This window comes from Tripterygium wilfordii, chromosome 8 (genome assembly GCF_013401445.1).
Source record: "Tripterygium wilfordii isolate XIE 37 chromosome 8, ASM1340144v1, whole genome shotgun sequence".
NCBI lineage: Eukaryota > Viridiplantae > Streptophyta > Magnoliopsida > Celastrales > Celastraceae > Tripterygium > Tripterygium wilfordii.
The window spans coordinates 3,100,015-3,116,194 of record NC_052239.1 but is presented as its reverse complement, the minus strand read 5'-3'; the positions used below and the strand labels follow the sequence as shown (position 1 = coordinate 3,116,194).

Sequence of the window (16,180 nt, the reverse complement as noted above, 5' to 3'; positions counted from 1 at the left end):
TTTTCACTATACGATTAAAGTATGACTACGACTGCACAACACAACACAACGACTATAAAGGTGACTAAGAATAACACCCTTGTTTCTAGACAACTACTACTCTAGTTTTTCACCAATGTTAGATGTAAATTCTAAATCCTGGGGAATTGCGGAGCCCTAATCGGATTCAAACACGTATAATTATCTAAGTATTTAAGAATTTACGCACATAGCAAGCTAGGTAAAACTAAAAGAGTGCCAATATAATGTACCATTATTTCCAAGACTTTAATTTTAATTAGCTAGGTTAGTTCAAATAGGGTAAATGACTTGCTGGTTAAATAAAGGCTATACATCTGTTAATATAAAAGCAATCGAAGTAGTAGTAGTCGACACCTTTTTTTGTTGTAATAATCTAGCAGCCCTAATTTCTAGTGATATATTATTAAAAGCTAGCAACAACTTGCATGGCTTCCCGTTCTCACTATCTATAAAAAAAAATTAGGCAATTATCCTATTATTAATATATTATGTGGGGGGGGTTAAAATTGACTTTGCAAGTGAGAGAAAGAGAGGTCAGCTGTATTAATAAGACAAATGGGGGATCGCCCTATTAAAGAATTAGTAATAAATAAATAATGCTATGAGATTCCTTGTGGGATTAAATTAATAGAGAGTAATTAATTAGGAGAAGTGAAAGAAGAATAAAGTCAAAACTTAGATGCGTCCTCTATAGTGTGTGCAGTAGTAATAATAATAATAATAATATTGCCTTTGAGATGAGGGAATTGACTTTGGTGCTTCAGAAGCAACATTCAAAACCCTGTTTAATTTGTTTTCATCCCAATCGAGAAAGAAAAAAGAAATGGGGATGGATAGTATTGATCTCTCTCTCAAAATTGACACTAATCAAGAAGAAGAAGAAGAAGAAGAATCAAAAGAATGTGAAGAAGAGAATTCTCAAGATTTGGAGAAGAAAGAAGAAGCGATATCAGCAGCAACAGCAACAAGAGGAGAAGAAGAAGAAGAAGAAGATGTTGCACCAGTACTTGGATCATCCTTCCAAGAAACCATGAAAACAAAAGAGGTACAGATTAATTAATCTGGCCTTAATTAGTTTCATATATAAATACTTGATTGGTTTTTGCATATAGATTAAGGTGTGTATATATATATATATATCAGCTAAGTAGGCTAAAAATGGAGATGAATCGCATGGAAGAAGAGAACAAAGTGTTGAGGAGAGTGGTGGAACAAACCATGAAAGATTATCATGATCTCAAAGTCAAATTCTCAGTTATTCGGGAAAGTAGTAGCCAAAACACGGTTAGTTAATTTTCCGAACAAAAGTGATAAAAATATCAACACTTAGTATCTCCGATATCACAGATGTTGAGTTGGATGCACAGAATTTAAATGAATTCATGAGTTTCTCATGTCCCACATAATGTACATGCGTACAATTCAGCATCTGAGATAATTGAGATGCTAGTCGTTGTGATCTATATCATAACTGTTTTCATAATATTAATTCTATGAGACTCTTTGTTTAAGATCGGATTAATATCGATATTTTGTAATGCTTAATTATGTTGGTTTTGATGGTGTGTAAGTTTGTGTGATATAGGATCCACGGATCTTTCTTTCCCTCAATAGTAGTAGTGAGGAGAACCAATTCCGAGAGCCAAAAAGAATGGCCAAACCCCAGTCAGTGTCAAATGAGGAAGAGAACGGTATAGGGTTGTCATTGGGACTACAAACTGATACAACAACCCAAGAAGAAATCAAGGAAGAAAAGGAGAGATTTGTGTCAGTGAAGAACAATAAGCTTGATCATGATCACTCGACGGGAATCACCAGCCATGTTGCTTCCTCAACACCCAATAGAAAAGCTAGGGTTTCAGTAAGAGCAAGATGTGAAGCTGCCACAGTAAGTTTATATATATATATGCTTCTAATTAAAACCATATATGTGTGTGTGTGTGTATATATATACACTACAAATTGAGATCCACATTTTGATCGAAAATGATAAAGATCTTAGTAGTTGGTATTCCGGTTATCTCCATTGATGAGTTAGAAGCACATGGTCAAAGTGAATTTGTGGGCTCTACATGTCCCACATGATGCAAATAAAATCATGTGCATACAATCAGAAGTGATAGGGATCCCGGTAAAAAGTATCTCAGTCATCCCAGTAATGGATGTGTCACTCTCTGGTTCAATCACAAGGTTTTGTGGGCCCCTACACTACATCAATCAAGGGACAAGATCCATTACTGGGATGACTGAGATGCTTTTTACTGGGATCCCTAACATTTTTGGCGTACAATTCGGTAGGTGGGATAATTGGAATACCATACTTCTGGGATCCCTATCATAATTGTATTTTGATAATCTTGAATTTTTTTGTAATCATAGATGAATGATGGGTGTCAATGGAGAAAATATGGACAAAAAATTGCGAAAGGAAATCCTTGTCCTCGTGCTTACTATCGATGCACAGCAGCTCCTGGATGTCCAGTCAGAAAACAGGTAAATATGAATAATTTACGGTTAACTCTCTATTATATATAATCAAATTTAATTTTGTTTATGTGAATTTAACTTAGGTGCAAAGATGCTTGGAGGACATGTCAATTCTGATCACAACATATGAAGGAACTCATAACCATCCACTCCCAGTTGGTGCAACAGCCATGGCTTCAACAGTACTACTCTCTGATGGAATCTCTGATCACACTACTACCCAATCATTTATTCCTCCTTATCATCACCCCTCTCATTTCATAAACCCAAATACTACTTCTTCTTCCCAGCAATATTTCAGAAACCTAAACAACTCTAATATCCTCGGTCCGCTGCGCTATCCAACGGCTACTACTTCAAGTGGTCATCAACATGCAGGTTTTAATACTCGGATGCCAAGTTATAATCATCTACTTGGGGGCTGCAGTAGCAGCAGTACTGTGGGTGATCCAGACAATGTGAGTGAGTAGTGCTGCAATTTCTTCTGATCCTAAAATTAGAGTCATTGGTAAAGAAAATCATGCCTCATCAGTCCTCACATCCTTCTGTTGTGAATCCTGGAGAAGGAGGAGTACTTGTACCCAAATTCAGTACTATATATATATATATATATATAGTTTAAATTGACATATTCAAAACCTTCTGTTACCCTACCCTACCTGGGTGCAGCATGCATGTTCTGATCAGTAATGTCTTAGTGATTTTTCTTGGTTTATTTCTTCTGATATATATACAAAGAAGTTGTTACTAGAGAAAGAAGTTAAAGACATAATCGTTAACTGATGAGCCATGTTACATAAAAGCACTTAAAGCACTTTGTTTATATGTATCTCCTTTTTCATCTTGTCTAACATATACAATAGGCACGTCATTGTTGTGCCGAAATTAGGGCAAAATGTTCGTACCATTTCCAAACCCTGGTTTAGCCAAACATTGGACTATAGGAAGCTATCATTGAGAGAGAGTATTGTAGTGGGCTTGTTTGAACTGAACCAATGGAAAATTAAAAAAAAGAGAGATTGATACATAGATAGATCAACAAATGGATTTGCACACGATTTCACTAATTGATAGGTAGGTGAGTGCATGGACGGAGCCAGGAAGTGATAATGGAGTGCAGCTAGCACATGTGAGCTAGCGCGACCTCCCCTCCCCAAAATGAATAACAATTTTAGGGTTTAGGGTTTCTTTTGTTTAGAAAAACTTTTAGGTGAGACGGCGGTAAATTATGGATAGATCAATTTTATAAAATCCAATGGTTATAAAGGAACCGCGATTGACGGCTTCAACAACTGATCAATGATGCTCAACTGTTGTCGCCAATAACTTCCATCTAAGTCCCCTCTCTTTGTTGAGGTTAGTCTCTTTTCTTGAAGGCGGCTCTCTCTTTGAGGTCTTTGCCCTTATTTTTTGTTTCAGGGCTTTTGGGATGCTTTTTTTGTCATCAATTGTTGAATTTTCTCTGTCACAGGAGTTTTCTTTTAGGCTCTATCGTTTTAATGGATCGTGGATATGGAGTTCTTTTTCTGACTGGATTTTTGGTGTGTGGCTTTGTGTAAGGATAAGCTATCCATTTTTGTAAAAATAATTTGTTACCCTATGCAAACCTTGGTCACCGATCGTGACAGATCCGACTCAGTTTTCTTGATCAAGATCGCGAACTTATCAATATCCGCCATCAGAGACTCACAGTGGAACTCCATCTATCAGGAAGAAGATGAGAAAAAATATTGATTTTTTCTTTCTTAATTAGTACGGGTTTTTCATATTTTAAAACTTTTAGTTTCAATATCTGATGTGGCACACATTATCAAGCTCCAAATGACATGGATAAACCATGTATGCACTCCAATTGCCACGAAAGCAAAAATCGACACTATCTCACTGAAAACTACAAGTCTGGACAGAAATAAGTATCTTTTCTAATATTAAAGACAGATTAGATAAAATTTAAATTTTAATGACATAAACGAGAATTCATAAAAATTTCAAGGACATATATGGTTTTGTGGAATGTGTTTGACAAAGCTTAGGGGGGCAAAATGTATTTTAGCACCTAAATAAGTACATAACTATATTTTTAAAGGAAAAACAATTCTCACTCTCACTCTTTTGGGACTGCTATCGACAGTGCTAGCTATACATAATAAAAATGTACATAGACTTACATAATACATGTCGCAAGCCATATGTGCAAATGACAAAGCAATTTCAAAAATGGGTCTAACATTTTTTCTCTCACATGTTTTTTATTTTATCTTTCCTAAATTGAAATTTCAAAAATTTTCATATTTAGAATCAACATGTAAAATTCTTTCCAACAAGATTCATTGTCGATATATTTGGCTTGGTCATTTTTAATTACATTTTTTCTTCAACGAAGTAATAGAGATATGGAACAATTAAAAGATAAGTATTTATCACATTGTTTTAATCTCTTATCACATTGTTTTAACCTCTTACCACATTGTTTCAACCTCTTATTGCATTGTTTAAACATTTTACTACGTTGCGTCTATCTCTAGTCACATTATTTTCTCGCTCTTATTACATTATTTCAGCTTCTTATTACATTGTTTAAAATTTGTCGCATGGTTTCAGTCTCTTATTACATTTTTTCAGCTTCTTATTACATTGTTTAATAAATTCGACCATTGTTTTTGCATGAACCAAGGCCAAAAGTATGAACTTTACAAAGTCGAGCTCAAACGGTACATTGTTTAAAATTTATTACATTGTTCTAGCCTGTTATTACATTGTTTCAATATCTTATTACATTATTTCAACTTCTTATTACATTGTTTAATAAATTTGACCATTGTTTTTGTAGGAACCAAATACCCAAAAGTATGAACTTTACAAAGGAGAGCTCAAACAGTACGTTGTTTAAATTTTTATTACATTGTTCGAGCTTCTTATTATGTTGTTTCAACCTCTTATTACATTGTTCGAGCATCTTATGATTTGCTCTCATGATCGTTGGAAAATAAAAATTTAGCAAGAACCAAGCTGGGTCAAAAATACCTGTTTGGGTCTAAAACTGGCTTGGGCACTTCCGTCAGTTGTTATGGTCGAAAATGGTTGCGAAATGTTGCCCTTGATTCGGTCAGTCAAAAGGCACCAACGGTTGGCCAAAAAGTCGCTAGAGTTGGTCAAATCTAACTCATTTAGAAGGCGGTGGCCACGACATTGCGGGGGATTATCTAACGATTCCCACAACTGTCCATTGCTAATGATGGATGAGTTTTATTCCTAGGGACATGATGCTTCTTTTGGGAGTGGTGGTAGTCGGTATGGTGGTTGGATGGAGGAGTTTGGCCATTGGTCGTGGAAACCAGCGGCTTGGAGTTGCAAAATAAGAGAGAAAATGGTGGAGAGAGAAAGAGGAAAAGAAATAACAAAAGAAAACAAGGGAGCGAGTACGTATAAGAGAGAGTAAATTAAATTACAAAAGAATCAGGAAAGAAAAACATATATTTTATTTAAAATGCTCTTATGTGGCATGACGGTTTGTCATGTCACATCGGCCAGTACAATTATGTACAAATATCATTTTCCTTTATTTGCCCTTTTTTTTTTTTATATATATTTAGATACAGTTTGGCCAAACGTGGCCTTTACGGAGGGGCTGAATTGAGCGATCCGCCACCCTGAAAATAATAGCATCACAAAAACCCTCGCAAGGGTTTCTGAAGTCGTTTAAGCAAATCTGTAGGAAACCATCAAAACCCTATGGGCACCGTCGCAGTGGAGAAGACAGCGGAGGAGCTCCGTAAAGAGATCGTTGAGCTCCATCGCCAGCAGCGAGAGGTCCCTTTCTTTCTCTATCTATTTGTGCGGGCGTGTATGCTCTGTTCTCTTTTGAATTATCTGATTTTATGATTCCTTTGTTTTATGAAATAAAGATTACGGAGCGACTGCGGGATCCTCGTGGTCTCCGAAGAGGAGGCTTTTCGGGCGCTGGTCCTCGCAACTTTGCGGCCAATGGAGCCCGTCAGCGTGGCATTGTTCGCCCGGTAAATTGCGTTTCCCTTGGGCTCCCGTGATTGTTGATTTGCTTCTGTATTTCTATGGAGTTGTTGCTTAGATGAGATTTTTGTAATCTGATTGCAGGCTGATAGAACTGGAGTGGAAGATCAGCCTCCGGCGAAACGGCGGCTGTCTTCAGCTGTGGTTAAGGTAAAGTATTGATGCTGCCGACGATTGGTTGAAATTGATTGATTTTAGAGTGTAGTGTATCCTTTCATATTCTGGTATATGTTTTAAAGGGTTCACTTAAAGTCTATTTAGTTTCTCAAATAGAAAATTAACGTTTTGGTGCTATTAGTTTTTAAATTTCTGCACGTCATTCCTAAAGGTTTAACATCATTGCAGCAAGTTGAATGATTCCATTTAGTGTTTATAAGTACTGAATCTCTTTTTTTGGCGTGAAGTTGGAGGATGGAGAGATCATTGAAGATACGGAGGCAGAAAAGGATGTGAAACATATGGATTCTACTGTTGAAGTAAGCATTGGGACAGGTGGAGCTCATGGGAATGACAGCAAACCATCTAATTTCAGGCAGACTGGTTGGCCCATGGGGGACCGGAATATGAGAACAGCAAAGGCAATATAAACTGGGTTTGGTTTTGCTCATTTTTACCTGTCCTGAACTATGGGATTTAAATATTTTCGCTTTTTTACTAGAATACTGAGCCTTCAGTAATGGAGCATGTGCCAAGAATTTTGCCCAAGGATGAAGACCCAAGCTTGGTTAGTAGGAATAAAAGAATGCTTGGGCGACTATTGGGGACTTTGGAGGTAATAACATTTTGTTTGTCCTCCCTCTCCTTTTGTATTGCATGTTATCCGTACAAATTAGGACATTGGTGTTTTGAAGAAGTTTTAATACCAGCTTTTAGTTTTCATTACCTAAACAGCTTAAGTTCTAAATTAATAAGGACATTGGAGGGGCAAAATAAACACTGAAAATAAGCTTGGAAAAATATGTGCTTTCAAAATAAGAAGAGGAAAATTGCGATAACACCAAGGCGCTCCTTCTGGTTTGCAAAATTAGGGTTTCACTTTCATCGGAACCATCATCGCGGCCACTGCCACCAGAATATGCTTAGGGGTGATAGATTAGTCATTAAAGGTAGAGATGGATGTACCACCCTTTACTAGAGTGTCTTGACATGTTCACCTGTAATTCACTAGACTGTACCTTGTTGAATTTTTTCTGCGAATGGCCGATACATCACCTGGTTTTGAACCCAGATTGGAAGATCCTTCAAATACAAGTGACATGTATATCTGATACAAATTTATTACCTGTGACCCTTCAATTTTATTTTAAAAAAGAGGCTCTGAAGTTACTTTCTCATGCTTATATTTGTTCTGATAAATGAAATTTCTTTAATTCTTCATTTCGTGGTGAAACATGTTTCACCTTCAATTTCTTATTGTATTTGCATCTGATCTTTCTGTGACGCTGTACCAGAGATTCAGGAAAGAAGATATGCAACTTTCTGGTACAGAGGCATATATGCGGAGGTCAAATTCTTTGCAAAGAGTAAGTATATGAATGACTATATTGGGGCCTTGGGGGAGATCGTTCTTTTCTGGCATTATTTGATATGAACAATAGGCCTATGATATTTCTGTTTGGCAGTTTTAGAGTTTATTATCCAATTATGCATGATTTTCTAGTGTGTGGCAGATAAAGACATAAAGTAGAACTATTTTGTCAATAATGTGCTTAATTTCTGTCAACAGATTTTAAGAATGTCTTAATGCTTTGTACTTACATAGAATGAGTTCATCTATCTGTAACATTCTTGATTTTCATTCATGTTCAAATCTTCCCAGGCTGAGCAGAGAGCTCGTGAAGAAAGTGAAAGGCTGAGGCTGCAAGAGCGTGAACAAATTGAAGAAAAGAGGAAGAGAGATTTGGTTGTTACTAATAACTCAAATCTTCTTTTTATTCAAGAGGCTTTAATATGGAGCTCATTTTCTATTCTTTTGTGGGAGAAAAAAACCTTTCTTATTGTTGTTTCTTTTTAAATTTGCTTTACACCTTAGACTCTCAGGGCGCGTATTGCTGCAAAGAAAGAAGAAAAGGAGTTGGAATTGCTGTTTCTTGAGTGGAGTAACCATCATAATAAGCTTAGCAATTTTATAAGGTGAGTACATTTTTCTTAACAATTACTATACCAGGCTGCTTTTTTTTTACATCATATCGTTTTTCTTTTTCTATCTTTGCAATTATTGGGCTGATAGTATGTCTTCCACTGCAGGTTATTTTTAATTTTGGTCCAAAAGTGTCCATATTCACAATTTTTTTTGAGACGAAGATAAGTTACTGTTCATGTGTACTAACAGTGTTGTTGAAGCAACTGGCCTAGTTGATGTTTCCTGCTTTGCTGCAGGTTCTTAGGTAGAACTAGAGTGTTAATTCTTTGGAATGATTTTTTGTACTATTTTTTGACTGCTCGTGGGATGTGTATTCCAGGACTAAGACGGAGCCTCACATATATTATTTGCCCATGAAACCACTGGTTGAAGATGTGAAGTTACTTGAGCAGCAGAAGGAACAGGTGGGTGTTGTTTGCCTTGTTTATTTGGTGATTCTTCTTAGGGTAGTGGGAAAATTGGCAAATATTTTGGATGAAATGCCAACTTCTCGTGGTTGCTTCAAGACACCAAATATTTCCGTAAGGAGGCTTTTTTTTTGTGTTGGTTGCTTCTAGTGTTGTGGACTGTGCTACAGGGGTTTTTGTTTGGCATGCGCCGCAGTAATTGCTCTGTGTCTGAACGAGTTTCCTATGATATCAGTTGTTCAAGGCCTTTTGCATTTCACCTAGCATAAAGTTCCATTAGTCACTTCCTTGCATATAATTTGCTTCCCCATCTTTCTTTTTCTACAGGGAAACTGGTTTGAGAATGTGCTGCTATTATTCATCTTTGAAATTCACCTTCGAATCATTTTTTTATATTCATCTTAATTTTAATGTATTTTGACACATTAATTGAGTTCTCGACTCTAGGATAATAATGAAAGCTCCTCTAAAGTGCTGAGCAAAACCTTGTGCAGAGTTTTAGTTTCATGATGGTCATTGAAATTTGTTTATTCAATATTGTAGAATATATGATTTTGAAAATTCCTTGTCTGACATTCAATGGAGATAAATCTGTATATTAGGTATTTTCTGATTGGAAGGCTGCTAGGAGAGAGGAGCTATCTCAATATCAGAAACAGATCAGTGAACAATACATTGCCAATGTTGAGAAGGAGTTGGAGAGATGGCAAAATGCAAGGAATGCTAGGAATGTGAAAAATGATCCCTCGAATTTACAGGAAACAATGGACAGAGAATTGGATACCCATAGGCTTGAGCATGGTCCCAAAACAAGAAAGATCCCTGGTGGAAGCGACAATGAAGATGAGGACGATATAGAAGATATAAATGTTGGGGAGGATGACATGATGGATGATGTGCTTGATGTTGACGAGAACAGAAGGGTCGATGAAACTGCTAAGCCTCAAGCTGGTAATACCAGTCCACAGCAAGATGATAATCACCAGCAGTAGTTGAAGCCTTCCCACCGCTTCCTCTCAAATAATTCCCTTGGCAGGTATTTTGAATGCACTAGCTGTTTCTTGCTTTGGTATGGTTTCCCCCTTTTATTCTATTCTATATATTTGTCATGATGGTTTTTGTGAGTTAGGTTGTAATTTGTTTTGGTGCCTCACCATTGTTGTACAAGCATATCTTGGAGTTAGGAGAGTGATTATACTCTTTCACCTAGTTGAGTGATGTGTTTTCCATCTATATTCAGGTAGTAAATTTTTGAAGCTTCTATTTATCAAAATGATCAATGCATATTTATTCTCAGGACAAGGTGTAATCTTTTTCTGTAAGCAACTTTCCAACTTTTTTTGGTGCCTGGATTGCTATACTGGAACCGAGATAGTTAGCTTTCAGAAAATGATAACGATAAATGATACTGGAATGCCTAGGCTTTATTCTTCTGAAGGTGGGTTTTTCAAGCAGAATGTTACTGGTTTAATTATTGATAATCAAATGGGATGACAATCCTGTAGCCTATACCCTTGGTCTTCTTTTGTTGCCTTTGCAAAGACTGTTGCATGGTTTGTATGAAGCCCATGCATAAACTGCTAGAATATTATGTTCAATGGAGTTTGAATGAACAACAGATGTCGAGCTTATCTCTTTTTCTTTTTCTTTTCTTGGTTCTTTATGATTTTACACAATGCAGCTCCTGAACCCGAAACAAAACTTGTTTCTTTGGGGCGTGCCCAGAGTAGGACTAGGTGGGTATTACCCACCAAAGTCCCACATCGCATGAATGTGTGAACATGGTTTATATGGGGCTTTCGTGCCTCTCAAAATTGTCATGGTTTTGGGAGTGTGGCAGGTCTTGTCCTGGACATCTCTCACTTGCACTTATGCGATCAGGGCTGGCTGTAAAGAATACCTGGCAGAATCGAACCCAACGGTTAATCGATTGGATGGTTGGTTATTTTCAGAACATATTTAGTGTGAACTGAATAGTTAACCGATTGAATAATCAAAATAACTTATTGAACAATTGGTTAAATTTTTGTCAAAAAAAAACCGATCGAAATGGATTGGTTAAGTTTATGTCAAAAAAATTGATCGAATTCGACCGTTTACATGTGTGATATACTGATATTGACATGTCCCACTTGTGTGTTTTCCCTCCCACCACTAACCTACAGGGAAAAAAAATCATGAATAGGGTATTGACATGCCTAGAGAAGCATTGAAAGTTAAAACTTTAGCAGAGGAGACATAAATCTTTGCTCTGAAATTGATCTGGTCTGAACATAATTGACTTTACATGAACTTTTGGGCTCTTTTTTGCATAATTCACAGGTTGGATCAGTTTTTTAATAGGCATGACAATCTCAATCAGCTTTCTTGTATTGTATATCAACTTTATTTTTATAAAAAAGCTATATTCGGTCCACAATCGGCAAGCAGAAACAAAATAAAACCCCCTCCCTAGTGCCAGTTGATCTAGTGCAATGTACCATTGTGATATATGATAACAGTTTTTAACAAAAGCTATGTTACCAACGAAAATACGAGATGTGGCTCGATTGATAATATATATGTGTTCAATATTCGTTTTCAATGAGAAAAACATATTTCTCAACCATATTTAAAAAGAAAAAAAAACAAAAGAAACATGTAAGAAATGCAATGAAGTGGAGTATTAAACAAGAAGAAGACTGTGCATGATCCAATCAGAATTAGAATATGTTTTAATAGAACCAACATATAATATGTATTACACATCCTTGCATATCTCCGGTGGATGGAGGACCCACAATTTTATCAAAATTGATTGAATGACCTTTTACTTTACTTTCTTTTTCCCATTTTTCTCTGCCTATTGTTGTCAGTTCAGTACAATGATTATAAAACCATACTTTTAGCATCATCTGCAACTGGAATGAACGGAACAGATTAAACTACAAACATAAAATAGATATAACACACATGAATTGAATCTAGATTCTTGATTTTTCCTCATAAAAAAAAGGCTAATCTCCACTAGATCTATGAATCTCATCGTTGTGTATTAGGTATGTGGTGATGAAACACACCAAAAAAACCGGTTTGATAAAAAATCCATGACAGATGAATGAGAATATTTAAATTTCACCTTGGCCCAGCACACAACATGTTTTCTCCAAATATTAATTAATTGTATATTCTGTTTTTTTTATTTATTTTTGTCTGGAATTGTAGATTCTGTTGTGTTATTTATTTGATTTTTGGTTATATATTTGTCAAGGAAAGTCATCAACATGGGAGCACAGCCCACTTTCTCACTCCCCGCTTTCCCTTTCTCCCTCTACAAAAGGCAGCAAAGCAACCCTCTGTGCTGCAGGACACCCCCAGTTGAGAGAGAAGGAGAGGAAAGTAACGTGGCTTTGCGACGGTACCCGCCAGAAAGAATGCCATCATCATTATCATCATCAGGAACCATCAACGGCCCACAGCATCGCCAACACCACCACCACCACCACCACCAAAACCAACAATACCACCATTCCTTCTACCCAACATCGTCGTCTTCCTCCTCTGCCTCGTTCAAGGGCTGCTGTTGCTGTCTCTTCCTTCTCTTCACCTTCCTCGTCCTCCTCGTCGTCGCTGTGGTTCTTGTTATTGTGCTTGCCGTGAAGCCAAAGAAGCCCCAATTCGACCTCCAGCAGGTTGGAGTCCAGTTCATGGGTATCACTACACCCAATCCCGCCTCCTTGGACCCCAGCGGCAATCCTACTACAACCTCCGCTTCTCTCACCCTCACAATTCACATGCTATTCACGGCAGTTAATCCTAATAAAGTTGGGATCAAGTACGACGAGTCCAGGTTCACCGTCATGTACAGGGGGATTCCGCTCGGGAAGGCATCGGTGCCCGGATTCTACCAGGAGGCACACAGCCAGCGGCAGGTGGATGCCACCATTGTTGTGGATCGCGTGAACCTGATGCAGGCGGACGCGGCGGACTTGGTTAGGGACGCGTCGTTGAACGACCGCGTGGAGCTTCGGGTTCTGGGTGATGTTGGCGCCAAGATCCGTGTCATGAACTTCGATTCCCCTGGCGTTCAGGTTAAGCTCTACACCTGTGATTACACTTGTTATGCTTTGTCGGTGTTGAAATGATGCGGTGTTTTCTGCAGATGTGATTTTTTAGTCTAATCGTCTCTCTTTAGTTCTTTACTCTATAATAAGTACTCTTTTTTGTTTCTTTAATGGCACGGGTTGATTTTTTTTTTTTTTTTTCATTTTTCTTTCTGTAATGGGTCTTTTCTTTTTAAATGCTACCAACATATTTGATATTATAATTTGTGAGCACACATATCAAATTCAATCGATCGATTATCAATAGAATCATCACTCTCAGTTAGTTTCTTTAATAGGTGATTAGTCCAGTCATCCTTGTGCTTTTTCGGATTTTGAAAAGGGGGTGTGAAAACTGAAAAGTTGGGTTGCCCCAAGTCCCATTCTTTTTTTCCTTTAATAGAGACGCACAGCATGACAGCACCAATGGAGTTGAGGTAATGTGCAACCCATTGATTTCGTCAATCAGATTATGATGACCCAGTTTTTAGTTGCTTTGGAATGCGGGTTTGGTGTCTGTTTGGGCATTTGTTTGGTGTCTGATTTGGGCATTTGGGTTTCTTCACATACTCTATGTATGTGCCTTTGTGATGCCTTTTTTGAGTTTCAGGCATATATCTCTCTCATTCTGACTGGAGGGTGTGCAATTGTAGAGCAAATTTTATCGTTCTTGCTGCTGCGTTTATTTGTCCATTGTCGTCATTCTTGGGAGGAAAAAGTCTTATTCTGATGAAGAGACTTGCGGGTTACATTGTGGGCCATACTATTATGTCTTATTTGCAGAACAACCACGCTAGACGTCCCAGCAATTGAGATCTCACTGTATGCACGCACTTTAAAGCATTTAAAGTGTATGTGAAGCCCATTACATGCACTTAATTTTTGTCCATACACCTAATCAACTAGATCAGTGGAATTCCAATTGATGGGACGTTTATCTTTTTCGTTTGCCGAATTTGGAACCCAAAGCCCAAAGTATTTTATTATTCTATTTATATTTTACACAGCAATGCCTTCTTATTAGAATCAAATTATCCCCAAATGGGATTCAGTTTATACTTGCTTTCTATCATTTACTATCCATTTTATCCTGTATGTAATGTTATATTATATACCTGTGCTGTGCAGAGCAAGTAAGATTAAATTAAAATATGTGGCATGTCAGATCAGATTATGAGAATGCTCATTTTTCTTGACCTTAGTTTGTACATGCTGCTTTCTTTTTTCTTTTCTTTGCTCTTTTTTGAAATCTTCAAATTGCCTTTTTGACAAAATGCACATACCAGTAACTACACAGCATATGATATGGTATCTATGGTGTTCGTCAACATACCTGACATCACTCATCATCATCAACTGGATCTTTATCTTTAAATTTTGGGGTCGGTTACATGAGTCTATGAGAACATCACCGGGAATCCGTCACATGTATTTGTTTTTTCCATTCATTTATATCATGGATCATACATTCATTTACTCTTATTAAATTCATGCTCGACGTCACTGTTCCCCTTTTTTTTTTCTTTTTTAATTTACTTTTGCATCATATACTTTCGTACTGGAGGTATCTCAAAGAACTGACGAATGAGGATGGAAAATATGTGCAGGTATCAGTGGATTGTGCAATAGTGATTAGTCCAAAGCAGCAGTCTCTTACATCCAAGCAATGTGGATTCGATGGCTTGAGAGTCTGATGACAACAGACTCACAATACACAGTCCAAAACCAAATTCGTTCTCCCTCTCTTCTGCAAGATAGATAAGTGTAAAAAAAAAAAAAAAAAGAGAGAGGCAAAAGAGAGAGGTAGAAAAATTGTCAGCTCACATCATGAATGGCGTACTCTTAAAAAAGGCAAAGCTACCTGAGGTGAAAGATTGGAATGGGATGGAATGTCAAATATGTTGTCCCAAAGTTTTGTTAATTTTTGTATGAGAGGCAAAGTAATGGAGTCTATAATTTGATATCTAAGGAATTATATCGAACGGTCAAATTAGTCATAAAACTTTTTCTTTTTCTTTTTATCAATGGTAAAAAAATGTTGCCACGTCACCATCTTCCCTCACCTATGCATTTTTTACTTTATTTTAAAATTTAAAATTCAAGGGGTTAAAATTGAAGGGGAATTGTGGAGTCCCGAATCGCAACTCAAGAACAACTCATCCTTGACTTTGTGTTTGTCAATATATTTGTTTCAAAGTTGAATTTAATAGTCTTTAATGGCAATTTTATTGGACTAATTTGTTGTATAAAGTCATTAGCAATTATGGGAAAGTATCATGTTTGTCCTTCAAAAAGTTTTGGCGTCGGAAAAACCTTATTTGGTATTTGAGTTGGCATAATTTGTACATAGTGAAATATATGTAATAATATACTTAGCACAGAAAATACACGTATGACAAATGAGAATAAATAACATACATGTAATGATAGTTGAGAAAAAATAACCTTAATCCCTCAAGTCTTCCACACCTTCAATTGATGAGGAGTTTTCAAGAATTGGATAAGCATGCAACCATGGAAGTATTGTGAATTGTGAAAAGTTCTTATGAATTCTCTTGATTTGCTCTGCCAAAACTAGAGTCTAAAATCATCTTGCGACCAAACCTCTTATGCTTAAGCTGGGAGATATGTCTTCACCATTCATGTCAGTTTCAAAGAATTACCCATTGTTGTTGGTTTATTATGGTGTATTAGTTCTCTATGTTCTACAATTACTTTTCGCTTAATTGAATGACGAAAAGTGCCACACTTGCATAGATTAAGGACATGTTATTAACGTTAATTTAAAGTTTGTCACAAAATAATTTCTCTATAGGTCACATAGATGCCACACATGATTTTTTCGGTCAGTTTCTCATTTGAGAGACGAAAAATGTACATTCTCATAGTTGAAATATAAAATCAAAGAAAAAAAATTGAGTATATAGTTGAGATACAAAAAATTATATTTTGTCTATAATTTAAATTGGCCAGCTTGCCATGTGTAGTGGTCTTTATTTATTTATATTTAT

At 36.7% G+C, this 16,180-nt stretch overlaps 3 protein-coding genes across 5 annotated transcripts; all 3 read left to right on the top strand.

Moving 5' to 3' along the window:
- Nucleotides 1-534: 534 nt before the first annotated feature.
- Nucleotides 535-15,132, top strand: LOC120003937. 2 transcript variants are annotated; one of them, XM_038853096.1, is made up of 3 exons: nt 535-554; nt 12,452-13,157; nt 14,777-15,132. In XM_038853096.1, the coding sequence occupies exons 2-3, from the start codon at nt 12,501-12,503 to the stop codon at nt 14,861-14,863; spliced, it is 744 nt and encodes a 247-aa protein (XP_038709024.1). In that variant the 5' UTR covers nt 535-554; nt 12,452-12,500; the 3' UTR covers nt 14,864-15,132. The 2 variants fall into 2 exon arrangements, with proteins under 2 accessions (XP_038709024.1, XP_038709023.1); XM_038853095.1 differs by lacking the exon at nt 535-554 and having other exon boundaries at nt 12,336-13,157.
- On the top strand, nt 764-3,137 carry LOC120003936 (probable WRKY transcription factor 9). Its single transcript, XM_038853094.1, has 5 exons — nt 764-1,066; nt 1,165-1,305; nt 1,607-1,909; nt 2,401-2,514; nt 2,592-3,137. The coding sequence occupies exons 1-5, from the start codon at nt 845-847 to the stop codon at nt 2,976-2,978; spliced, it is 1,167 nt and encodes a 388-aa protein (XP_038709022.1). The 5' UTR covers nt 764-844; the 3' UTR covers nt 2,979-3,137.
- LOC120003935 (pinin-like) lies at nt 6,117-10,729 on the top strand. Of its 2 annotated transcripts, XM_038853092.1 has the most exons (11): nt 6,117-6,318; nt 6,414-6,524; nt 6,622-6,687; nt 6,942-7,115; nt 7,196-7,309; nt 7,989-8,060; nt 8,357-8,440; nt 8,570-8,670; nt 9,000-9,084; nt 9,690-10,123; nt 10,385-10,729. In XM_038853092.1, exons 1-10 carry the CDS (start codon nt 6,241-6,243, stop codon nt 10,077-10,079), a joined length of 1,275 nt encoding a protein of 424 aa, XP_038709020.1. In that variant the 5' UTR covers nt 6,117-6,240; the 3' UTR covers nt 10,080-10,123; nt 10,385-10,729. The 2 variants fall into 2 exon arrangements, with proteins under 2 accessions (XP_038709020.1, XP_038709019.1); XM_038853091.1 differs by having other exon boundaries at nt 9,690-10,729.
- Nucleotides 15,133-16,180: the final 1,048 nt, after the last annotated feature.

What these genes read in the sequence shown, in the direction of transcription:
- LOC120003936 (XM_038853094.1), top strand. Translation starts at nt 845, where the DNA reads ATGGGGATGGATAGTATTGATCTCTCTCTCAAAATTGACACTAATCAA. An exon ending in CAAGATGTGAAGCTGCCACA is followed by an intron (nt 1,910 to 2,400) that starts GTAAGTTTATAT and finishes TTGTAATCATAG; the next exon opens with ATGAATGATGGGTGTCAATG. An exon ending in GATGTCCAGTCAGAAAACAG is followed by an intron (nt 2,515 to 2,591) that starts GTAAATATGAAT and finishes AATTTAACTTAG; the next exon opens with GTGCAAAGATGCTTGGAGGA.
- LOC120003935 (XM_038853092.1), top strand. Translation starts at nt 6,241, where the DNA reads ATGGGCACCGTCGCAGTGGAGAAGACAGCGGAGGAGCTCCGTAAAGAG. An exon ending in TCCATCGCCAGCAGCGAGAG is followed by an intron (nt 6,319 to 6,413) that starts GTCCCTTTCTTT and finishes TATGAAATAAAG; the next exon opens with ATTACGGAGCGACTGCGGGA. An exon ending in AAGCTTAGCAATTTTATAAG is followed by an intron (nt 8,671 to 8,999) that starts GTGAGTACATTT and finishes TGTGTATTCCAG; the next exon opens with GACTAAGACGGAGCCTCACA.
- LOC120003937 (XM_038853095.1), top strand. Translation starts at nt 12,351, where the DNA reads ATGGGAGCACAGCCCACTTTCTCACTCCCCGCTTTCCCTTTCTCCCTC. An exon ending in TCGATTCCCCTGGCGTTCAG is followed by an intron (nt 13,158 to 14,776) that starts GTTAAGCTCTAC and finishes AAATATGTGCAG; the next exon opens with GTATCAGTGGATTGTGCAAT.